Source organism: Haliotis asinina, chromosome 2 (assembly GCF_037392515.1).
Source record: "Haliotis asinina isolate JCU_RB_2024 chromosome 2, JCU_Hal_asi_v2, whole genome shotgun sequence".
Classification (NCBI taxonomy): Eukaryota; Metazoa; Mollusca; class Gastropoda; order Lepetellida; family Haliotidae; genus Haliotis; species Haliotis asinina.
In genome coordinates this window covers 22,416,655-22,442,947 of record NC_090281.1, presented here as the reverse complement: position 1 = coordinate 22,442,947, position 26,293 = coordinate 22,416,655, and the positions used below count along the sequence as shown (strand labels likewise).

General features: G+C 40.9%; 1 protein-coding gene across 2 annotated transcripts; it reads right to left on the bottom strand.

The window, feature by feature from the left end:
- Positions 1-1,772: 1,772 nt before the first annotated feature.
- Positions 1,773-25,175, bottom strand: LOC137273402 (delta-like protein B). Of its 2 annotated transcripts, XM_067806061.1 has the most exons (9): positions 25,089-25,175; positions 17,349-17,509; positions 15,681-15,839; positions 13,035-14,391; positions 12,266-12,335; positions 11,759-11,846; positions 10,553-10,660; positions 6,973-7,137; positions 1,773-4,785 (listed from the first exon to the last, which is right to left on the bottom strand). In XM_067806061.1, exons 2-4 carry the CDS (start codon positions 17,413-17,415, stop codon positions 14,045-14,047), a joined length of 573 nt encoding a protein of 190 aa, XP_067662162.1. In that variant the 5' UTR covers positions 17,416-17,509; positions 25,089-25,175; the 3' UTR covers positions 1,773-4,785; positions 6,973-7,137; positions 10,553-10,660; positions 11,759-11,846; positions 12,266-12,335; positions 13,035-14,044. The 2 variants fall into 2 exon arrangements, with proteins under 2 accessions (XP_067662162.1, XP_067662161.1); XM_067806060.1 differs by lacking the exon at positions 17,349-17,509 and having other exon boundaries at positions 25,089-25,120.
- Positions 25,176-26,293: the final 1,118 nt, after the last annotated feature.

The window sequence follows — 26,293 nt, the reverse complement described above, 5'->3', positions numbered from 1 at the left end:
GTGATGCTGGGGCCGCACCCTGGGGACGGGGAGGAATACGCCCAGTTACATTCGTTCCATACTGCCGTTTATTGGAGGATCAGTTACCGTGTGGGTTGTCTGTTCCATGGCTCGTGGCTGGTCTCTATGGAAGGGAACCTGAGGTACAGACACCAACGTCGCGGATGTAACTGTTCTACAACGTTCCAGTAATCACCGCATGGCAGCCAGCTCTGCTCGCAGCTCCGTCAGCTCATGACGCACTGTTCTCTCAGTGGAACGTCAGCACAGCCACTCCCGGGTCCACCAATGAGTGAGCGAATGAGTGTAGTTTTACGCCGCTTTCAGCAATATTCTAGCAATATCACGGCGGGGAACATCAGGAATTGGACCCGATCCCGTTAGTCGTCTCTTAAACAAGGGTTCCTGAAGATCAGTTGTAACCCAGATCTTCATGGGTCCATGTATATGTCATCCTCGATATCTCCACTATAGTGGAGACGTATCGGAACGTATACCCTGGAGATATCGAGGATGTGTATATGTCAGGAAAATACCCAAATATGAGTCAATGCCAAACCTCATGATACAAGTATGAGGCTGATCTCAGTGTTATACATGTCTCTATAATACGGGATGACACAGTTTAAGAACTTGGTGTTAAGCCGAATGTTCACGATTACACGAGAGATGATGCAGAGTATTACGTGAGATTAACCAGATGAAGATACAAAACCAAAAGAAAAAATAAATTAAAAAATAGGTAATTGATTTTGGTTTCCGAATTTCAATGTCAGTATCACATATGACTTGTTAACAACACCGAATATATGTTTATATCGACTGCTATGGGACTGTATAGTCGTTAGATCACGTTCGCATTGTTTCCGGATGCAGGTGAGTGTTTGGCTGGATGCCCCTCCAGTGTCTTGTAAGAAGTCGATGCCTAAGATACCATCCGGCTAAGACACTTAATGGTAAATATGAGTTTGGTCAACCTAAACGTTATATCAGTAAAATGTCGCTGAGTCAGCTAAATTCATCAGGAAAGGCAACTAGACTTTTCTGTATCATTACGAAAGGAAAATAAAATATTAACCGAACCGAAAACGATTTTAAACGAAGCTTCCGTGACACCTGGTCTGAAAAACAGTTCATTGTTTGTCTCGGGATGTGTCAGTATCTAATTGTTTGACACTTTGAAACGATACGCGGGGAAACTTTGACTTTGTATCATAAATATCTATATATTTCTCTTTAATACTTGCCATAGTCGGCGAATGAACCCCAGATACGATGTGATTGTTGTAAGTAATCATCTGTTACTAAGTGTGTCTGTCTCAAATGAATGGACTGCACTATTGGTTATGTACTTGTCATGTCCCGTCGACTTCTGCTCATCTTAAAACTCCATTGAGTGTAAATGACAAGCATCTGATTGTAAAACTATTAAAATGAACACTGCTGGCTATTTGTTTCGAATATGTCACGCTTCAAAAACAGTTGGTGCATGGCAACTGCAAAGCAATGATTCTTTGACAGTTTGAAGACTGGTTCAAATCCAAAAAATCATACAAAACATGTCAAAAGAATATTTCAGTTTTGCCATACGTCCACTACTTCTTTTCCTCCCACGTTTGCACTAAGTTAAAGAATAAACTCTCAATTTAATAACCGAAAGTCAAAACCACCGTTCCATACCCGATATGGGTATTACGAGTTAGCAATATTTTTCAGTTCACTTTAATGCAAGGGGACCCGACGGTTCATCACAACAAACAACAAGATTTGAATCGTTTTTCATCCATTTATTCAGGTGTCCTGTGATCACCATCCATGTTCAAAATGCATTATTCACACTTGGAGTGTGAACTGATAGGACAAGTTCGCAGACCATAATTGTCCTCACGCCGTACCAGGGTGACGTCATCACATCTCACTCAATGCGTAAGTCATCCAGATCCCAATAGTTCAATGTCATCGTGTGAGTTTGATATGTAAAACAGAAAATATATGATTTGACTTCTATGGATGGAGTTCGGACAGATCAAATAAAATATGTGTCAACTAATTAGATACAGTTTATTGCATCTTCAGTACGTATGTCCATATAATAAATATATTTCCTTACAACTGTCTGAAAATATTAAGTCCGTTTTATTACTTATCTATGACTAAAATTAACAGCATAAAGAAACTTTAAGTCAGTGCTCAGAGGATCAGCATGTTTAAAGCACTGACAATTTTGTATTCCAAGATACCTGTGCCCTTTCCACTTTATAGATCGAATTTGTATTGTGATTTTACTACCGTTCAAACTGGTCCATGCAAAATGGAAATAAATCCCGTAGTCAGTTTAAGAAAGTGAAATCAGGGATAACAGAGTTAAAGTCCCTGGTAAAAGCAAGTGCTGACATCAACGCGCACGTAAACACACGCACGAACGTGGTAAGAAAGCAAAACGAAGTGTTCGCATTAAAGCAAAGGCAAGCACACGTACTAGCAAGGTGACCCGTGAAGGTCCCAGGGTAGAATAGGCCTTCAGCAACCCATGCTTGCCATACAAGGCGAGTATGCTTGTCGTAAGAGGCGACTAACGCGTACGGGATCGGGTGGTCAGGCTCGCTGACTTGGTTGACACATGTCATCGGTTCCCAATTGCGCAGATCGATGCTCATGTTGTTGATCACTGGATTATCTGGTCCAGACTCGATTATTTACAGACCGCCGCCATATAGCTGGAATATTGCTGAGTGCGGCGTAAAACTAAACTCACTCACTCACTAGCAAGGTAAGAAAGTAAACCAAGTGTTAGTATTAAATCGCACCCGTAGTCACGAGCAAGGTAAGAAAGTAACACTAAGAGATGGTATTAAGTGCACGCGAACTCCCGTGCGAGCAGGGAGACTATATAGAGTTGTAGATTATGCCTGGCACGAGCAAGGCAAAAAAAAGTAAAACGAAATGCTGGTATTCAAGCGCACCAAGTCACACGTACGAGCAAGGTAAGAATGTAAAACGACGTGACGTATTAAGTCCACACAAACACATGCACGAGCAAGGCAAGAAAGTAAAAGGAAGTACTGACATCAAAGCCAACGCAAACACACAGGAGCATGGTAATAATGTAAAACGAAGCGATGCTATTAAGCGCAGGTGAACATACGTGCGAGCAAGGCAAGGAAGTAAAACGAAGTGCTAGTATTTAAGCGCACACAAATACACGCACAAGTAAGGTAAGAAAGTAAAACGAAGTGCTGGCATCAAATCACACGCAAACACAAACATTCATGGACTTCAGTTCACAAAACAAGGCATCAACAAAACAGCAATACACACAGGATGTCAGGTACTCATCTGTTGTATTCCAAACTGGTATTTTATAATTCAAGGTAAAGACATTGAAGACATGTATCTCGTGCTAACCGAGCACTTTATTTGGTGATTATGTTTCATTATAGCTAAAATGGATAGAATTATCATGAACACGACCGCTCGTTATCAGAAATGAGCGGTCCACTGTAACTTGATAACGCCCGCAAAATGCTTGACGACGGGTCATTATCAAGCCCGTTGTTAGGTGACGTCATAAGTAGCTCAGCTGTTGAAGTTCAATCACCTACGGCTCGAATGAACTTGGGTTCAATATTGACCATATATCTGGCTCACATTCGTCACATGTGCCTGTGCCATCATGCACTTTCCTGCTTGTGCCATCCATAACGATTGTGCCATAAATGACAACATACAGCAATGAAAATATCGACTTGAAGTCTAACGTTGTTGATCACTGAAAACAATGGCGGCTGGTAGTATGAGCAAAGGTCAAGGTCGAATGTCGTCACTTTCAATAGTGACGTCATCTGTGTTGTTCTATGACGTGACTATATTTGTAAAATCTGTGTCAGTGACCTCCGTCGTTTTGTTGTTGGAAGTAAATGCTTCAAAACCGATGCCGATGTTTTTATTATTCTTTTATATAAAATTCTATTCATTTTAGCTATAATAACGGTAACGCTATTTTTCAGGGCATTATCATTTGCAGAAGCCCTCGGTCTTTTCAACTGGCCTCCTTCGTCGGGCAGTTAATGAAAGACCTCGGGCTTGATAATGATAATGCCCTGAAAAATAGCGTTACCCTTATAATAACAAGGAGAATGTGACCGTGCCCACTAATAGACTGTCGTTCACTGACGTTTTCGACGTTTCTGCTAATGATTGAAGGTGTCTGTGTGAAATTATATTAGTATTCATAGTTTGAATGAAAACATAACATATTATGCGTTGATGGATCGATATACGTAAAACCTCTGTGCACTTTTTATACAGATTCGCTAGATGGATTAACAAGTCCTGCACATACGCCCAAACACTGACGTCATGTCTTTAATGAAAGATCAAAGAGTTTGAATTTTGCTGAGTTACCAACTTTAATATTAATTGATTTCCATTTGATGCCCTGACAGTACTCACAGCCACATTCACAGCTTCTGTTTGACGGCGCCCTTGACCCTATCGTGACCTTGCATAACGCCTCCCCTGTCTGGGTATGTGCACAGTAACATTTCCAGGTGGCAAGGTCATCAATGCTGACGTCACACTGCGAGGTGGCGAAGCTGCCGTCAGACGTGCACGTGCGCAAATGCAGATACGACAGGTTCATCTCGTGAAGCACGGACTTCAGCTGCGAGATGTCAGTGAGGGTGCGTAATAGAGAAATGGAATTGTCCCGGAAATCGGATTCGTTGATCAACCTGACAGTCGTGCTGTAAAGTTGCATTTGTCTTTGGCATAGTGTCAGAGTTTCTGGAATAAATCAGATCATATCATTACGCGCAATAAATATTAAATGATACAAATAAATCAGTATGTAAATATGTAAGTATTCAGTTAACGTGTGTCGTGTATTTTAAGTCTGTCATGGGGCCCGGTCATGAAACTTGGTGACGCAACATGTCATATCTGGTATTTCACTAAAAGTGAAATCCCAAATATGACATGTTGCATTTGACCACTTTCTAAATGGCATCGTGTAATCAGAACTTGGTGACAACGTACGTTTGGTTCAATCTAGTAAAGTCACATTTGGGTTTATGATGGGCAAGGTGTAAAAAGGCCCAGCTGCCCGAACATCTATTAAACCTTACATTATCTATTCATCTATAACATTTGGCGTTCGAGCAATTTGGTACCAGGACTGGTTCTTGAATATACGCTTGTTATCGGAAATCAGGTACCGGAAGTAAACTGGGTCCCGTCTTGCATATCGCAATTTGGAAGGCACATAGGCAGCCGGGTACCAGCTTAATACTGGCACTATACCCTACCACAGGCACACTGTAGCGCAAATGGGGTTGCGCAGCATAAAGAATATGACAAGTCTTCCCATATGCGAGCGAAGCGAGCAAAGCTTGGCAACGTGTTTTCCTCGCCTCGGTTCGAAAAGTATTTTTCATACCAAAATAAAATATCGCCACCATCAAAGGTACACTCCCATTTCTTCTAACATATGTTACCTCATGTTTAGTAATTACTCACGTGAAATACATTTTAATCAACATTTTAAGCGCCACTCATGGTATTCAGATCGTTCTCCGCCTCCATTACCCCTGCCAGGTTCCATTGGAACGGAGTGACGGAACATGAATAAGCAGAAATTAAACAGAAACATCATATTGCCTAATTTTATCGTGAACCTGTTGGAGTTTATTTGTCTTATCTGTCGTCGCTATTGTTAGAATTTTTCGTAACATTTATTCTACATAAAACACTTCTGGCATAATGGTTGAATGATGCAGTGGAGGCAACTGTATGTATCCCATACAGAATAATACCCTCCTGTTCCTTCACTCCGTTGACCCGGAAGCTGGAAGGGGGAATGGAGGCGAAGAACGGTCTGATCTACCACGAGTTGCACTTAAAATGTTGAATACTAATTATTTCACGTTAGTAATTGTTCAACATGGAGATGGAAATGTGAGAGCACAACCCAGTGAAGTAATGGGTGTATACCTTTGATGGTGGTGAGATTTTATTTTGACATGAAAAATATTTGTCGAACTGAAGCGAGGAAAGTACGTTCCAACCTTTGGTCGTTTCGCGCGCATGTAGAGAACACTTGTCATTTTCTCTATGCTGCGCAACCCCATTTGCGCTACAGTTTGCCTGTGGCCCTACTGGGTATTGTGTATTGACTGTTGTTTATCGACCATATTTCTGAGAAGACAGAAACGTAAACGTTTTCTTTATGTCTGAATCAAATAAAACATCCCGCAAAACCCAACCATCCATACAACGTAAAACCGCCACACTGTACAAATATAGGTTTGGACTTCATAATCATAGCTATTTATCTGATTCGACATTAGCCACAGAAATTGCAGCTATCTCTCGCGTGGCATGATGCACCATAAACAATCTATTATTCCAAAAGACAACCGATCATAAGGATGTTCCTTTCAGCGACCTCCAGTATTTATGTATTTCTGAACAGTGGAACTCTTCACGATAACATTCATAATACAAGCTTGCATTCAACGTTGATCCTGTGGTAACATTTACCTTATCGATGTGGTGATGTTAGCACCTTTGCAGGAAAATCATATGTTGAATATTATAGTTAAACCATGGTTCTCCAAAAGCTCATTGACGAAGCAGCAGGCATACTGTGTGTTAATGCATGCATACCCACTGAACCTTGTCAGACAGAGGACCCGTGAAGATCCGGGGTACAATAGGTCCTCCGCAACCCATGCTTGCCATAAAAGGCGACTATGCTTGTCGTAAGAGGCGACTAACGGGTCGGGTGGTCAGGCTCGCTGACTTGGTTGACACATGTCATCGGCTCCCAGTTGCGCAGATTGATGCTCATGGTGTTGATCACTGGATTGTCTGGTCCTGACTCGAATGTTTACAGACCGTCGCCACGTAGATGGAATACTGCTGAGTGCGGCGTAAAAGTAAACTCACTCACTCAGACAGGACAACACTTACTGTTCTGTCCGAGAGTGGGTAAGTTACACAGTGGGCCCCAGTGGGTATCTGGACACCGACACAGTTCCCCGTTGGCGATTTTACCAGTACAAACACCGGCACTGGTAAACACTCCACACAAGTTGAAATTGTTAAGTTTTGTGTACAATGTTGTACAAACCCACTCTGAAATAATGATTAAATGTATTATTATATTCACAACATGACAAGTAGTAAACGAGTGGGTGTACGTTTACAGATCAACTGACAAGTTTAAATCAAATATTTTATAGGTTCTGCTAAGTAACAGTTAGGTAAAATTCAAATTAATATTACACATTCAGTGACCAGTGAACATATTTACATTAATGAACACCTCAATGTTAATTTTGAACTGCTTGAAGCGTTGGTATCAGATCATTATAAGCTGTACCAGAGTTAGGCAATTACCAATACCGACGACAAACAAGAAAAAAACGCAGAGTTATCTCACACCATCACCTATCGCTTTGCATTCGCAAAACGTCGGCAATTTCTGTAGATCATTTTCATTCCGTTATTCGAGATAAACAATTACTAACACATATAATATTAGACAAACTGTTATGGATGCCAACTTCTTGTTTATAATACTAATAATCCATAACAAAATGTCAACGTATCTAACGTATTATCAATGATAACAATATAGAAGAAGTTGACATCCATAACATGTTGTCTTACATTGGAATATCCACTTCTACATGCCTCTCAAGATTCTAAATTACTAACACGAAGTACGAAATGAATTCCCACAGTTCGGCATTCTCAGCCGGGTACATGAAAATGTTACTAGCTTGTAAGAGGGGTACATTGAAAAAAGAGAATAGAAGAGCCTTTTCAAAGGTATTTAGAAGTGTGGTAATACAAGATAGACCGTATGTATAACAACGTCTTGATTTATTTTTTAACAACGAAGAAATCCACCCGAAGAAGAGGCAAGAACTAGACCGGATAAGTTGTTATCCATACGATTTGTCTTGTTGTAGAAGAGCCATTCAGAAAAAGACATTTATTTGTCGGGTTATAGGTTTAAACTGACTCACCTAGAATAAGGCTAAATAAAAAAGTGAAATGTTTCTCGGGCATTGGCGCGTCACTTTTATTTGTGCGCGTTACAATTTGTTATTACCATTAAAAGAAATAATTTTGACTTTCCCACTTCCCGATCATCCACTAGTCCACTATAAGAATGACTGAATCTACAACTCATTAACATTTCCAAGCTGTATTTCTGAGAGAAAAAATAAAAATGTGTTCCTCCTGCATCACATTTTTTATATCGAAAAATAAAAACAAAGGTTCTACCATCCTCGTCCGTTTTGGGAAAAAATGTGCCCGAGAAACATTCCATTTTTTCATGCAGCCTAAAATGAAAGTCTAAATGGGAGTTAAATGCACGATGAAATGAAAGTACTCAATCAAAATGGCAGAATTTCTTGCTATCCGACAAATAATTGGAACGTATTACTTAAGCAACAGGGACTAAGGGTCATGTGAACTTGGTCAGCTGTGAAGGGCAGCTGTTTGATATAAAATGAAGGATATAGGTTAGGTAGTGGAGCATGCCTCTGGCGTCGTGGCCCTTGCATGTACCCTCTCGTTTCTCCTCTTGATTATATTGATGAATTGAGCCCATTCATTATTTCTGTTTTCAAGGGCTTCTTTAAGATTGTTGTTGGCTGTTGACCTGATTTCATCATATTCGGGGCATCTGAATAAGATGTGCTCAAGATCTTCCTCTTCTTGATTACAAAATGTGCAAATGGGGTCAGTTGCCAGATGATATTTGGCCAGATAGCTCTGACAGGGAAAGTGGTTCAGTCGGATTCTAGAGATGGTAACTTGATCCGTTCTTTTGATATTTTTGTAGAAAATTCTGTTGGGTTTTTCCTGCAGTTCAAAGTACTTTCGACCTTTGCTGTTATTGAGCCAGATATTTGACCATTTATCACTAGAGGTTTCCTTCACTCTGCATTTCAAACTAGGTAGAGATGACATAGGTTTTAGCAGAGGGCCACACTCAGATGCTTGCTTGGCAAGTTCGTCAGCCTTTTCGTTCCCAATAATCCCTACATGGCTTGGGATCCATTGTAGGCAGATGACAGTTTTCAGGGTTTGTAGCAGACTGTTGATGGCTTTGGTTTGATGGTAGTACTCAGTAGGTTTGTATGACAACAGAGTGTGCAGGGATGATAAAGAGTCCGTCAGGATGGTGTAAGGACCGGAGTTGGAAAGATCTTTAATTTCCAGCAAGGCTCTTTCTATTGCTGTAAGTTCTGCACTGAGGATTGAGCAGGGGGTGAGTGGAATGATGACACTACTCTCATCGTCTTGGAGATATATGCCTGCCCCAGCTTTTCCATTGTTTGGATCCAGGGAGCCGTCAGTGTAGATCTTTCTGTATTCTGAATATTTAGTCTGGATTAACTCCAAGGCTAGCATCTTCAACTTGACTGGGTTTTCTGACTTATTGGCTTGTTCTGGAATTGATGTTACTATGGTTGGAGGTTTCCATTGCCATGGTGGTATATCATTCATGATTGCTGTTGGAGAGAAGTTGGGGTCTGACCTAGAAGGGAGATAGATGTTTCTTTCCTTGAGTAGCCTGCTGGATCTTGCATAGAAGGAGTTCTTTGCTTTGTTTTTCTTGAGATGCCCTGGAGAATCTTTTGGAAGGAAGTGATTTTTAATCCTTCTGTTCAGGATAACTGATTCCGAATGGATCTGAAGTGGAGGGATGTTTGCTTCTATCTCAAGTGACCCAACTGGCGTGGTTTTCAGAGCACCAACTATGAGACGGAGAGCACAATTTTGTAAGGTTGAAAGTCTTTTCATTCTCGTTGGGCAGCATGATGACCAGATTTCCATGGCATATGACATCTTACTCCTGATATATGTCAGATAGAATGTTCTTAGGGTGGTAAAATCGGCCCCCCAAGCTTTTGATGAAATGACCTTCATGAGGTTCAGCCTCTTTAGACAGTCATGATGTAACCGGTCAATATGGGCATTCCATGTGAGTTTAGGGTCGAGTGTTAGCCCTAGTATTTTCGGATTTTTGTTGTAGCCTATTGACCGACCAGAGATTTGTATACCAAGTTTGTCAAGTGGCAATACATGTTTTCGTTTTCTGGTGATGACTGTGTATTCTGTCTTATCTTGGGATATCTTTAATTTCCACTTGGTTGCCCAATTGTTTATTGCTTCCATACATTCATTGGCGTGCGTCACAATGTGGTTGAGATCTTTGTGAGTGATATATATGGAGCCATCATCAGCATATGTGACTTGTCCCAGTGGCTTTGAAACTACAGATGGTAGATCCTGCATCATGATGTTAAAAAGGATGAATGAAGGATATAAATTGCTTTCTTACTTTCACACTTCTGTGAAGGGCAGATGGGATATAAAATGAAGGATATAAAATGCTTTCTTACTTTCACACTTCTGTGAAGGGCAGATGGGATATAAAATGAAGGATATAAAATGCTTTCTTACTTTCACAGTTCTGTGAAGGGGAGATGGGATATAAAATGAAGGATATAAAATGCTTTCTTACTTTCACAGTTCTTCCCATAGTAGCCGTCGCGACAGGTACAGGTATAATTAGTGGTCCCGTGTCCCACGCACGCATCACTGTTCTCACACGGACTTGACTCACACGGATCTGCCAGAAACAAATACATGCTTATAATTCCTACGTATACTTTCTCTGTCCACTCATCAAACAATGGGTACCCGGTGGGATAAGTCATGTGACTAATAACTTAGCGCCTCACTGGCAGGTTGAGTTAAGTTTTAAGGTCTTAAGGCGTTTCCATTTAACACATAATAAACGATGACGGCACAACAACATGAGGGACATTACTCTAGATCATCTCCCCGCCATTCTATTCAAATATAAAATCATGCTTCATTTTTGCTAAAAAAATAAGCATTTGACATCCATTACAATTGCATGTATAACAGTCTCAAGTATAGACACATATTTGGATAGACTATGAAACTCGACTTCCGGCTACAAGATCTGCCCACCACCTAGAAGGACAACACTAAATATTGAAAAGGCATTGGCCTTTTTAAAAACTGGATGGATATATATTAAACAATAATATCGTTCTTACTATCATTCGATCTGAGTTTTACCTGACGCTTAATTCTTGGGTATTTCACTCAAGGTATGAGGATTTTTTCATAAGCGTCATAGCTGTCGCGATATTTGTTAAAATGGCTGTACCTTGAATCCAAATAACCCCGTTAAGTACAATTAGGAATTAGAGTTTTTTAACTGTAAACTGTTTTCGGCAAAACTAGGCTACGTCACAGTCCCAAACACACCTTAAGGTGCATGATGTATGCGTTCCCAGATACTACTGAAAGTGTATCTACCAAAGGCTCGTTGAGGTGAGTGAGGGAGCTTTGTGCTATATAGGATGGCAGTCTTTAAATAATCGAGGCTGGAGCAATCCAGTGGTCAACGGCATGAGCATTGATCTACGCAATTGTAATACGATGACAACCAAGTCGAAGTCGGCGAGCCTGACCACCCGATCGCGTTTGTTGCCTTTTACGAAAAGCATGGCTTACTGAAGATCAATACTAACTCGGATCTTCACGGATCTCGTTGAGGTAGGTTTCCGCCCAAACAACCACGTGTCGACATTGCCAAAGATTCTTGTCTTCCCAGCCCAACGCCATACACATGCCGCAGTTTTGCCTTACCTAGAGGTGAGATGTCCCACAAGTGACCCCCATGTACACGTACCTGATGTCTGGCAGTTGACTAGTAAGTATCCAGCACTCAATAGAAAAACCAAAACAGCGATTCCTGGAATTCGTCCCATCACCTGAAACTTTAATATCAAAAACAAATTAACACACTATTTTCTAAATAACCAGATTTAGAGACCTGTTTAGGAGACCTTTGTCAGTTAAACAAGAATTTGGTTTATGTGGTTTTTGTTATTATGAGTGTTATCGAAATAGGTACATTGAATCTGGACATTCTTGAAAGAAAGAATGTATAGTTACGGTACTTTTAACTTGAGATTGTACAAGCATGGCAACAAAATGGCATTGTTGCAATCAGCTTTACAGACATGAAAGTTCAGTATCAGTTTCACTTTTCGTTTATAGGCACATACACACACGCGCGCGCGCGTTCTTGTGTGACAATTCCGGGTGTACAGCTTTAGTTCAAGAGAATGCTGAAAGTAGTATACGTTAGATAAGGGTTTTCATACATGACATGATATACGTTTAACTTACTTACTCACTTCAGAATCCACTGGCAATGATACCACATTAGGTACTGCAAGTATACCCACGAGACTGGTACTTTTCTGGAATTGGAAGAAAAAACATTCACGCTCTTGGAAACGTCAGTCTATCCATATTGGCAGAGGCGTGATCTGTAACGGTGCCCGACCCCCTTGCTTGACATGGAAGTAGGTAATGTAAGGGTGTCCCAAACTGACTTTCCTGTCGGTTATGTTAAGTATTCAGTCATGACTAATACGAGCTATACCCAAAGGACGTCACGTGATTATTCATGATCCAAACATGTCATGTTCAATGCACATTCATGGTTGAATTGGCTATTTAAAATTTAGATATCTCTTTGATACTAGCACTATAGACTAGCACTATATAGCTTGTTGCTCAACCAGTCAGACTACATGATCAAAGATGTCACCGTGGAGATTAGGTCAAAGGCACAGGTGGCAGAATATATTGCTTCTCATTCGTTGAAAGGCTTTTATACTTGAGTGTGTGCATAGTGCACATCACAGCACTTCCTGCTTGACACTGTTGATGAGGTTGAGGCTTGCGATGATTGACTGACTTTAGTTTTACGCCGCACTTTTCGTCAGACGTGCACAGGGCATTTTCGACAGACGTACACAGGACATGTTTTCGTCAGACGTGCATAGGACATTTTCGTCAGACGTGCGTAGACATTTTCGCAATGTTCATATATAATCAGTATTATACAAATTACATTTCCAAACCCAAAACTAGAACAGTAGAAAACAACATACCTACAGGGTCCTTAGGTCGGCTCAGACGATTGTTCTTCCCTCCCGCAAATGGCATGTGCTACACAGATTTTTATAGTTTACACGTTGGCTTTTCTCTTCATACCTCAATGAACAGTAAGAACACAGTCCGTCATCATATGGTACCAATGAAAATAACAACAAGCAATAACTTACAAAATCAAAATTTGTCTTATTCAGCGACTGTTATGACATTATTATGTATGAAATTGTATATGATAATTTGTATTGGGGAACACTATCTGGCAGTTCTGATTGTAATTATTAAAAGTCTCTCGGATGGAGATATTACAACTTGACTGTTCAGTCACAGAAGGCGTGTTACAAATCCTGCACATAAATGCCGACATAGATCATTTCATTCCTTTGTGTAGAAACATTCATAACAGAAAATATTCATGACGATAAGTGAACAATACTTAAAAATCAAACCCAAATCATGCTATAGTTGAGTTAGTTGGTAGGAAACAACATTTACTTGACAAATGTGATTATTACAAAAGCGATAAAACAATGGCGGTAAAGGAAAGCGAGCTTCAGCAGATAGTATGTATGGAAGAATGAAGGCAAGGGAATCCATACCTGAACAAACAGATGCATGCACCAGAAGGAAGCGGGTGGTTATGGTAGGGGGGTGGGCAATGGGGGTGTCTCTTTCTCCTCCTCCTACCCCCCCCCCTCCTTTTTATTCAAAAAGCTGCATCCTCCCATGCGTGCACACCCATCCACACCTGCACTTCACGTGTACTTCACATAAACTTCGCATGCCTTTCACGTACACGTACCTTCATATTTCAGTTAAATCTATGGCACGATCTAAGGCCAGTATTTATAGTTTGTATGAGATAGTTCTCGATTTTTTTGTGATAATTGTGATAATGTCTCAGTAATCCTTATACAGACAAACTGATTCTCCTAAATCACACCAGTTGGACTTTGGAAATGGCAGAATTGTAGTTCAAAGTTCCAACTTTGCATTAACACTTTTCACGTTACGAGTGGAACCCCAACCTCTCACCTTCACATCTGACGTTCGCCAAGGCCGTAGCATTGACCTCGCGCACCACGTCTCCCGTCGTACTGTTGACACAATAACATCTTCTCGTGACAAGGTCATCAATGTTGACGTCACACTGGGCAGACGAAAAGCTGCCGTCTGGCAAGCACGTGCGCTCGTGGAGGTATGAAATGTTGATCGCGTGCATCACCGACTTGAGTAAATCAAGGTTTACCAGGATACGGAATCGCACTATGCTGTTGTCGGTGATGTCTGTTGTGTTGAGGACTCGAAACGTTGTTGTATGTAGTTCCTGTTGCCGCTCACACAGGCTGAGGTTTTCTTGATATATATAAGAGGACACAGATGATGGACATGCCATGAACTCAGACAACATAATCCAACAAAGAATTGAGCTGTTCTGATGTTCTGTTTGATAATAGCAGCACTAAATTGAAATTCACAATGTAGCTTTAGAATGTATAAAGCCGATCTATCTGTCTGTGCGTCTGTCTGTCCAGTTATCTGACTGTTTGACTTTTTCAGCTCTCATACTACGAAGGAGTAGAAAGTAGCTTCGTTAAGAATAAGAGACTTCTGTAAAGTGTGTTGTCCGTAAAGACAGTCTAAGTAAACTTAGCCTCAGTACTTTTCGTTACACTCCATTACTAAGTCTCAGTGGTGGAGTGTAACGATTAACTCTGAGACTAACTTTACTTAGACTGTCCATAAAGAGCGTCAATGATCGACATTTGTCCGTTTCTGATTTACATGTGTTTACACACACACACACAGCAAATCGGTATGGTATGTAGGTCACATATGTGTAGCTGCAATGGTATTTTTGCATGATTCAGGGGGATTTGATAGTTTGCAGATTTGCTGCCTTCAAAGGCGTGCTGGAAACAGAAACACGTCGCGTGACGTTTGCTAGATAAAGCAGTACAGTGTTTGTCCTACCCTCATTGTGTGGTGTGTCACACATGACGTGCATCACTGATTCAGAGCAAATGTTCGAGAACCTATTCTTTAAAAAATCACATCTTGTCCGAGTGAATATTCTGCAGTAAAGCATTTTTTCACAAATAGTAGTTTTCGCGTTTCGACATGCAGAAGCGAATTCTCTTCGTTATATTTTCACTCTTGTTTCCCCTTGATATTTTGACATCGTGCCGAATGATAATGATGGTATTCTGGAAACGTTTCTGATGTTAAGTTTTAATTTTAATTTTTTAAAAGTGTTATAAAACGTACCCGCTGGTAAGCCAATTTGCAACCTACTGGAGTATTTTGGAATAGCGTATAGGTGGTATATTTATATCACTGGGGTTCGAACCTCTGTTTGGACAATAATTTTGTAAAATAGAAATGTAGACTTTTGCAGTTGCATATTGTTTTTATATGTAATGATTGACGTATATTTCAAATTTGAACGAAATCGTGTTTTGTGTAACGAGTGTAGCGGTAGATTTTTCAAAAGTATTTTAATTTCCTCGCCGATTTCATTCAAATTTGAACTATATCCTATTCATAGCATTCAAACAATATACGGTCACAAAAGTCTAGACTTTTATGTTCTTAAATTATCGTCCACGCAGAGATTCGAACCTTGTGATTTATTATATACATACTCTTCGGCCCGACGACTTTAATATGACACAGTGGTCCAGCACGTGATTCCGGGCACTGACACAGTTCTCCGTTGTCGATGTCACCAACACACTTCCCCTCGACGGTGTTCACCTGGCAGATGTTAAAAAGTCCAGTCGACAGGGTGCCGCACACCGAATCTGAATTTCAGAAACACAAATGATAAAACAAAATCATAAGGTATTTAAAATGCCAATATTTGTTGTGAATAGTTCAGTTTACCAGATGGCCCGGCCGTACAAGGCACCGCAATTCGTTATTCAGACTTGCTTCCCTTCGCTGAACCATATTGTTACGGGGCAAGGTAACCGGTTTTACGTCGCATTCCATTCGTAACTACTCGTCTCTTTCCGTGACCTACAAGAATGACACGATTAGTTACGAATGCGTCGCATTCAAGACTACCGAAAGACATAATTTAGCTTAAAAGGGCCTCACGGTAAGTGATTGATATCTTTCTCAGTTTTGTCATTATGACAGCAGTAAAGAATTGAACTTTTGCTGGGGACAAAGAGGACAGAGTCACTATGTGAATCTAAAAATCAATGGTTTAACAAATTATGACGTAATCAGACGTAATTGGAAAATAACATAACCGGAAGTGACATAGGCAAAGATTAGAAAACAAGAACGAACTGAAAGGAAGTACGAAAGGTTCCAGTAAACGCATGGAGTGTTAAGCACTGAATGAGACGGTCATGACTGCAGTGTTTGTGATTGCTTGTACCAGTACCAACGTATGCTTGCAATGCTAAGGTACAACGCCCTTCTTTTCAAAACTGTTCAAGTTAAACTCAAGGATTCAAACGGTAACTTTGTGAATCAGGGGCTTTGATTAGGGTGGCACAAACTGGGCGTTGTATGTTTATGCCAACATCAGTACTTGCATACAACAAGTTGTACCGTGTGAATGTAACTCACTCAACCTGGGTACGACCCGCCTCAGACACAAGATACTGGTCCAGCGTCAGATAATGCCTTCACTTAAATCTGAACGCATTGCAGGTGAAACGTAAGCTCGGTTTCATATACTGTGTCCCAGTTTCACCGATTTGTCTGAGGCATTGTTATCATTTGATATTATCAACACGGTACCAGTGCCACATATATTTCCAAAACATTCATAGAAGATAGGGATAGGTGGCGTAAGTAAAGAGCTAGAGGTCAGTGAGTGACTGAGTTGGGTTTCACTCCTTTCTAGCAGTATTCCAACAATATCACGCCGAGGGATACCTGAAATGGAATTCACACACTGTGTCCGTATGGGAAATCAAACCAGGGTCTTAAGCGTGATGAGCGAACGCCTCCACCTCCAGACTACCCCACTGCCCCATAGTGAATGGGTGAGTTTAGTTTTACGCCACACTCAGCAATATTCCAGCTATATGGCGACGGTCTGTAAATAATCGAGTCTGGGCCAGACACTCCAGTGACCAACATGAGCATCGATCTGCGCTTTTGGGAACTGATGACATGTGTCAACCAAGTAAGTGAGCCTGACCACCCGATCCCGTTAGTCGCCTCTTACGACAAGCATAGTCGCCTTATATGGCAAGCTTGGGATGCTGAAGGCCTATTCTATCCCGGGACCTTCACGGGTCTGCGAGTGAATGGTAGTAAATAGTGTCCCAGTGTATCAATCAACTCACTGTCCACGGCCTGACAGGCCACTATATTGAGCAGAACCAGAGTGGCCAGTACAAGTAGCTGCCCCATCCTGTAGTACAGCTGTTCCCCTTGCCCTGGTAACCAGCAGCTCAGATGTTCAGAACCAAACGGTATGATTTTGATAGCCAGAAACACCAGGAACCTGACAGTAAGAATTAACAAGGTTTAACTATACACAATACTACAATATTACAGTGTGCAAATGCAGCGTAAAGAACACAATGACTAGCTCTTTTGGTGATCTGTTTTAAATATAACACACCTACCATTATATATTATCCACATATTGTCATCCTTCCTCAGACCTACCAATAGTAAGCAGCGGTCCGTTTTGACAAAGCGATCATAGCGCCTCGACTGTCGTAAGTCTGTGTTAGTGTATGGTGTAAAAGTATGGGAGTTACGATCACCTTAGGTCCAAGACTGTCGTAAGTCTGTGTTAGTGTATGGTGTAAAGGTATGGGAGTTACGATCACCTTAGGTACAAGACTGTCGTAAGTCTGTGTTAGTGTATAGTGTAAAGGTATGGGAGTTACGATCACCTTAGGTACAAGACTGTCGTAAGTCTGTGTTAGTGTATGGTGTAAAAGTATGGGAGTTACGATCACCTTAGGTCCAAGACTGTCGTAAGTCTGTGTTAGTGTATGGTGTAAAGGTATGGGAGTTACGATCACCTTAGAGCCAAGACAGTCGTAAGTCTGTGTAAAAGTATGGGAGTTACGATCACCTTAGGTACAAAACTGTCGTAAGTCTGTGTTAGTGTATAGTGTAAAGGTATGGGAGTTACGATCACCTTAGCGCCAAGACTGTCGTAAGTCTGTGTTAAAGTATGGGAGTTACGATCACCTTAGGTACAAGACTGTCGTAAGTCTGTGTTAGTGTATAGTGTAAAAGTATGGGAGTTACGATCACCTTAGGTACAAGACTGTCGTAAGTCTGTGTTAAAGTATGGGAGTTACGATCACCTTAGGTCCAAGACTGTCGTAAGTCTGTGTTAGTGTATAGTGTAAAGGTATGGGAGTTACGATCACCTTAGGTACAAGACTGTCGTAAGTCTGTGTTAGTGTATAGTGTAAAGGTATGGGAGTTACGATCACCTTAGGTACAAGACTGTCGTAAGTCTGTGTTAGTGTGTACTGTAAAGGTATGGGAGTTACGATCACCTTAGGTACAAGACTGTCGTAAGTCTGTGTTAGTGTATAGTGTAAAGGTATGGGAGTTACAATCACCTTAGGTACAAGACTGTCGTAAGTCTGTGTTAAAGTATGGGAGTTACGATCACCTTAGGTCCAAGACTGTCGTAAGTCTGTGTTAGTGTATGGTGTAAAGGTATGGGAGTTACGATCACCTTAGCGCCAAGACAGTCGTAAGTCTGTGTTAAAGTATGGGAGTTACGATCACCTTAGGTCCAAGACAGTCGTAAGTCTGTGTTAGTGTATGGTGTAAAGGTATGGGAGTTACGATCACCTTAGAGCCAAGACAGTCGTAAGTCTGTGTTAAAGTATGGGAGTTACGATCACCTTAGGTTCAAGACTGTCGTAAGTCTGTGTTAGTGTATAGTGTAAAGGTATGGGAGTTACGATCACCTTAGCGCCAAGACAGTCGTAAGTCTGTGTTAAAGTATGGGAGTTACGATCACCTTAGGTCCAAGACTGTCGTAAGTCTGTGTTAGTGTATGGTGTAAAGGTATGGGAGTTACGATCACCTTAGAGCCAAGACAGTCGTAAGTCTGTGTTAAAGTATGGGAGTTACGATCACCTTAGGTCCAAGACTGTCGTAAGTCTGTGTTAGTGTATAGTGTAAAGGTATGGGAGTTACGATCACCTTAGCGCCAAGACAGTCGTAAGTCTGTGTTAAAGTATGGGAGTTACGATCACCTTAGGTACAAGACTGTCGTAAGTCTGTGTTAAAGTATGGGAGTTACGATCACCTTAGGTCCAAGACTGTCGTAAGTCTGTGTTAGTGTATAGTGTAAAGGTATGGGAGTTACGATCACCTTAGGTACAAGACTGTCGTAAGTCTGTGTTAAAGTATGGGAGTTACGATCACCTTAGGTCCAAGACTGTGGTAAGTCTGTGTTAGTGTATAGTGTAAAGGTATGGGAGTTACGATCACCTTAGGTACAAAACTGTCGTAAGTCTGTGTTAAAGTATGGGAGTTACGATCACCTTAGGTCCAAGACTGTCGTAAGTCTGTGTTAGTGTATAGTGTAAAGGTATGGGAGTTACGATCACCTTAGGTACAAGACTGTCGTAAGTCTGTGTTAGTGTATAGTGTAAAGGTATGGGAGTTACGATCACCTTAGGTACAAGACTGTCGTAAGTCTGTGTTAGTGTGTAGTGTAAAGGTATGGGAGTTACGATCACCTTAGGTACAAGACTGTCGTAAGTCTGTGTTAGTGTATAGTGTAAAGGTATGGGAGTTACAATCACCTTAGGTACAAGACTGTCGTAAGTCTGTGTTAAAGTATGGGAGTTACGATCACCTTAGGTCCAAGACTGTCGTAAGTCTGTGTTAGTGTATGGTGTAAAGGTATGGGAGTTACGATCACCTTAGCGCCAAGACAGTCGTAAGTCTGTGTTAAAGTATGGGAGTTACGATCACCTTAGGTCAAAGACAGTCGTAAGTCTGTGTTAGTGTATGGTGTAAAGGTATGGGAGTTACGATCACCTTAGAGCCAAGACAGTCGTAAGTCTGTGTTAAAGTATGGGAGTTACGATCACCTTAGGTTCAAGACTGTCGTAAGTCTGTGTTAGTGTATAGTGTAAAGGTATGGGAGTTACGATCACCTTAGCGCCAAGACAGTCGTAAGTCTGTGTTAAAGTATGGGAGTTACGATCACCTTAGGTCCAAGACTGTCGTAAGTCTGTGTTAGTGTATGGTGTAAAGGTATGGGAGTTACGATCACCTTAGAGCCAAGACAGTCGTAAGTCTGTGTAAAAGTATGGGAGTTACGATCACCTTAGGTCCAAGACTCTGGTAATTCTGTGTCAGTGTATAGTGTAAAGGTATGGGAGTTACGATCACCTTAGCGCCAAGACAGTCGTAAGTCTGTGTTAAAGTATGGGAGTTACGATCACCTTAGGTACAAGACTGTCGTAAGTCTGTGTTAAAGTATGGGAGTTACGATCACCTTAGGTCCAAGACTGTCGTAAGTCTGTGTTAGTGTATAGTGTAAAGGTATGGGAGTTACGATCACCTTAGGTACAAAACTGTCGTAAGTCTGTGTTAGTGTATAGTGTAAAGGTATGGGAGTTACGATCACCTTAGGTACAAGACTGTCGTAAGTCTGTGTTAGTGTATAGTGTAAAGGTATGGGAGTTACGATCAACTTAGGTACAAGACTGTCGTAAGTCTGTGTTAGTGTATAGTGTAAAGGTATGGGAGTTACGATCACCTTAGGTACAAGACTGTCGTAAGTCTGTGTAAAAGTATGGGAGTTACGATCACCTTAGGTCCAAGACTGTCGTAAGTCTGTGTTAGTGTATAGTGTAAAGGTATGGGAGTTACGATCACCTTAGGTACAAGACTGTCGTAAGTCTGTGTTAGTGTATGGTGTAAAGGTATGGGAGTTACGATCACCTTAGCGCCAAGACAGTCGTAAGTCTGTGTTAAAGTATGGGAGTTACGATCACCTTAGGTCAAAGACAGTCGTAAGTCTGTGTTAGTGTATGGTGTAAAGGTATGGGAGTTACGATCACCTTAGAGCCAAGACAGTCGTAAGTCTGTGTTAAAGTATGGGAGTTACGATCACCTTAGGTTCAAGACTGTCGTAAGTCTGTGTTAGTGTATAGTGTAAAGGTATGGGAGTTACGATCACCTTAGCGCCAAGACAGTCGTAAGTCTGTGTTAAAGTATGGGAGTTACGATCACCTTAGGTCCAAGACTGTCGTAAGTCTGTGTTAGTGTATGGTGTAAAGGTATGGGAGTTACGATCACCTTAGAGCCAAGACAGTCGTAAGTCTGTGTTAAAGTATGGGAGTTACGATCACCTTAGGTCCAAGACTGTGGTAATTCTGTGTTAGTGTATGGTGTAAAGGTATGGGAGTTACGATCACCTTAGCGCCAAGACAGTCGTAAGTCTGTGTTAAAGTATGGGAGTTACGATCACCTTAGGTCAAAGACAGTCGTAAGTCTGTGTTAGTGTATGGTGTAAAGGTATGGGAGTTACGATCACCTTAGAGCCAAGACAGTCGTAAGTCTGTGTTAAAGTATGGGAGTTACGATCACCTTAGGTTCAAGACTGTCGTAAGTCTGTGTTAGTGTATAGTGTAAAGGTATGGGAGTTACGATCACCTTAGCGCCAAGACAGTCGTAAGTCTGTGTTAAAGTATGGGAGTTACGATCACCTTAGGTCCAAGACTGTCGTAAGTCTGTGTTAGTGTATGGTGTAAAGGTATGGGAGTTACGATCACCTTAGAGCCAAGACAGTCGTAAGTCTGTGTTAAAGTATGGGAGTTACGATCACCTTAGGTCCAAGACTGTGGTAATTCTGTGTTAGTGTATAGTGTAAAGGTATGGGAGTTACGATCACCTTAGCGCCAAGACAGTCGTAAGTCTGTGTTAAAGTATGGGAGTTACGATCACCTTAGGTACAAGACTGTCGTAAGTCTGTGTTAAAGTATGGGAGTTACGATCACCTTAGGTCCAAGACTGTCGTAAGTCTGTGTTAGTGTATAGTGTAAAGGTATGGGAGTTACGATCACCTTAGGTACAAAACTGTCGTAAGTCTGTGTTAGTGTATAGTGTAAAGGTATGGGAGTTACGATCACCTTAGGTACAAGACTGTCGTAAGTCTGTGTTAGTGTATAGTGTAAAGGTATGGGAGTTACGATCAACTTAGGTACAAGACTGTCGTAAGTCTGTGTTAGTGTATAGTGTAAAGGTATGGGAGTTACGATCACCTTAGGTCCAAGACTGTCGTAAGTCTGTGTTAGTGTATAGTGTATAGGTATGGGAGTTACGATCACCTTAGGTACAAGACTGTCGTAAGTATGTGTTAAAGTATGGCAGGTACGATCATCTATAGTTTGGCAGGAAATGCATATGGACCCGGGGTTTTGTAAATATCTCTTCATCCAATGATTGAATCGATCTCAAACTTTGCAAGTGGGAGTTTTGTCAGACAACCTAATCACTCTGTAAATCACCTATTTTATGCATTTGCATGAAAGAATCTGTCTATGTCAGCTGTCAACAAAATAAACTGCAAAACGCAGACTGCTTGCAGAGAGAGGGGCCCAATAACCATTGACAGCGGCATTGTTGGGTCAACGTTTGTCAACGCTGGTCAGCTCTGCACGGGACATGTATGCAGAGGTTTCACAGGTTCATTTCTAGCAAATAGCCGGCGAATGACATCTCTGATGACCCTGATGTAAAAAGAATCTAACTTTGGATGTCTACCTTTTTGTACAAGATTTGGTTTATTGGTTGTTGGTTTATTTCTCACAATTTTAGCACGATGTTCTTTTTCATGCCAAGAGCAAAAGTTGTACATTTCATGTAAACCGACACCTTATAAATCGGTTTGCCACGTTTGCTCTCTCTCTCTCTCTCTCTCTCTCTCTCTCAAAAAAAAACAAAACAAAAAACAAAACAAAAACAAAAACAAAAAAACCCTTACAGCTAACTATCATGAACTTCATGTGCATTTACCTGTATGACCCAACACTGCCACTGTTACAGGACATAGGCTCCCTCCCTCTGCAAGCAGGGTGGTTTCTGATGTTTATTTTGTTGACAGTTACATAGACTAGGGAGCCTATATAGAGGGGGAGAAGAAACTCGTCGAAAAGCCGCTGAACGTATGTCTCGGGTCGTTACGTAACCAGTGTAGCCAATATGGTGACCGCGTAGTGTTTAAGATTGAGCCCGGTTTATTTTCAACAGTTGATTAAGTTTGCTGAGTGTTGTAACAACTGAAATCCTGCATGTAGAAAATAGGTTAACTATTTTGTCACTTCAGTTAAATAACTGGTATTAGTGTCCGTATTAGGACGGTAGATTTGTAGTAAAGTTTCAAGTCTGTATGTTATAGCTCACTGGCTTCTATTCTCGACTAACTTGTGCCGATAAAAACTTCTTTCACATATTCGTTTAATTTTTAGAAGGAAAACATACCTTTAGTTGGAAGGTATTTGCAAGTAATAGTGTCAGTTTTATGACTTAAAAATTGTTAGGGTGTAATTGAGGTGTGTGAAAAATATGACATTTCGCCGATCTGTTCTGATATATACGCCGTTGTTTGAGTATTCCTAGTTACTTCCTCAAAAATATCTTTCACATACAGCTTTATTCATATGAGGGGAATATACTATCAGGTGAAATGTGTTTGCAAGTAATATTGATACATTGTAGTTTCCTAATTAAAAAAGAATGTTAGGGTGTATTTGAGGTGTGTGAAAAATGTGACATATCGCCAATCGGCTCTGATCCGCCATTGAAATACTACACGCCGTTGTTTGAGTGTTCCTAGTTATTACTTGAAAAACATCTTTCACATACACCTTTAATTCTTACGAGGGGAATATACAATCAGGTGAAATGTGTTTGCAAGTAATAGTGATAGTTTCACAATCTAGAACAAAATGTTAGGGTGTATTTGAGGTGTGTGAAAAATATGACATATTGCCGATCTGATCTGACTCGCCATTGATGCTTGAGGGTTATTGTTCCATAACTTCTTTCTTTCTTGTTGATCTTATTATTTGACAATACAGGCAATTTGTTTTAGAACGCTTTGTGACAGTTTTAAACTTTATTTATGAGGGCAGTGTGACAGTGTCAGTTAACACTTTGTTAATGTCCATTCCATTCCCCACATGCAATAAGATATCTGGATTAAATATTAATGTAAACAAAAATGTCTCAAAGTAGATTTTTTAAAAGGACAGCTGATGTTAACACGTGTTCTCGCGATCCTTGTGCGTTTTTGGAGGGAAAGCCGCTGTGTATCATTTATTCTTTCATTCATTCACATATGTACTTCTTTCTTTTATTCCTTTTCTTTATTTCTTTTATATATTCACATAATTCTTGCTCTTAATTCTTACTATGATTCATTCATTCATTGTAAAATTCCGACTGATACAATAAACTGGCTGAAGTTCTGTTAAACACAACTGAAATAGCGCTAGGAACGAGCCAAGTCACTGTGTGCGTTGGAGCATGACGAGGCCCACGTTAACTTGTACAAATGGTAAAGAAAGCAATCGAGTGACCTATCTCTGTTCTAGAGTATCCCTGCATTGACAGATTCTTTCATACAAATGCATACAATCGGTGATTTACAATGTGATTAGGTTGTCTGACAAAACATCCACTTGCAAAGTTTGAGATCGATTTGATCATTGGATGAAGAGATATTTACAAAAGACCGGGTCCACATGTATTTCATGCCACACTATAAGCGCTACGATCGCTTTGTGAAACTTGGTCTTGGGCCTGGATTTTTTAGGCTCTCTTAGCGTTAAGATGGTCGTAAGTGCCATGCATTAACATTAACATACGACTGTCTTAGCGCTAAGAGAGCTTCGAAAATCTAGGCCCCGGATGTTTGCCTTCAGGTGTACATAGATTCCAAGGTTGCGTTGCCATTTTGTCCTGTGTCCTGCCAGCACATTATTTTGTGAGCTATCTGATTCACAGCTTAAGCTATGACAGACATAATCAACATTCGAATTCAACATATATCAAAACGGAATTACATCTATACTCACTGAGAAGTCACTATATGGACACTGGGTTGTACTCCCTTGACATAAGCAAGTCACTCTGAACGAGCCAGCTGTATCTGGTGTAGATCTGCCCAAGCAGGAAGTGCATTAATAGTTGACGTTATTTGAAAAAAAACCCTCAGAAACGGAGCTATACTTAAGCGACAAGAGACAATGTTTACTGTTGTCAGCTGAAACGGATATGTAACCCTGAATAGGTTTAATGACTGCACAATGCGCTCACTGCGGCTGACAGGGTAGAACACACCGACAGTCTGAGACACAGAGTCTGACAGTAATCCCCATAGTGGGGTAGACGGAGGAGACTTTGGGACACATAGTAACCAAAGTCTCCAGAATTCGCTGATATGAGACATCAGTCGTATTTGTGACAGCATTATTTTTACGGTAGGAATTCTGAGAAAGAATATCATCCTATCTTGTCTTACAAACCAGTCTCGTCGATGTGCGTATCGTCTTCTCTCGCTGGCGGTTTTCATGCTTTCAGTCATTGGTTTGACAGGTCCAACTGGTTCTGTTCAGATTCCCGTCACGTAACTTGATCTAAGCTAACTGTAATTTTAAATGTCATTCACTCACACACACTGATTATTATTACCCCCCTGCAGGCTGCCTGTGAGGCGCTTGGGGGTTAATGGTCATGTGATTTATCTCACCGGACACCCATTTTTGATGCGTGAAGAAACTCTCTTGCCTAAGGTGAGATCCAAAGTAACTTATGTGCTTCGTTGTGGGACAGGACTGAAGACCTTAGAAACTCTCAGAATCAAACTGCCAAACACGGTCACCCATCCATGACTCTCCGTGCCCATCATTGCTTAACGTCAATTGATTTGTGATCTGAACTCTATATACTTGACCACACACCACCTAGTACAGATTTTCATGTGTACAACTTGTCCTTTCACTTCCTGGATACCAAGTATGTTAAGCAAGAAACAAAAAGCAAAAAATATGACATTAAGAATGATAAATATAAGTAAACACACAAATATACAACATAAATCCAAATTTCACTTTCAACACCTAACTGTGTACAAGCAGGCTGAGTACCTGACATCCCACAGTTACCCCCAGAAGGAAACTGCACATGCTAGTATCCCAGAGACAGGAATATTCCCAATGGTATTTTAGAATTTGAAATCACTCTATCGCCAAAGGAGTTCCCTGTTACAACGCATGGGAAA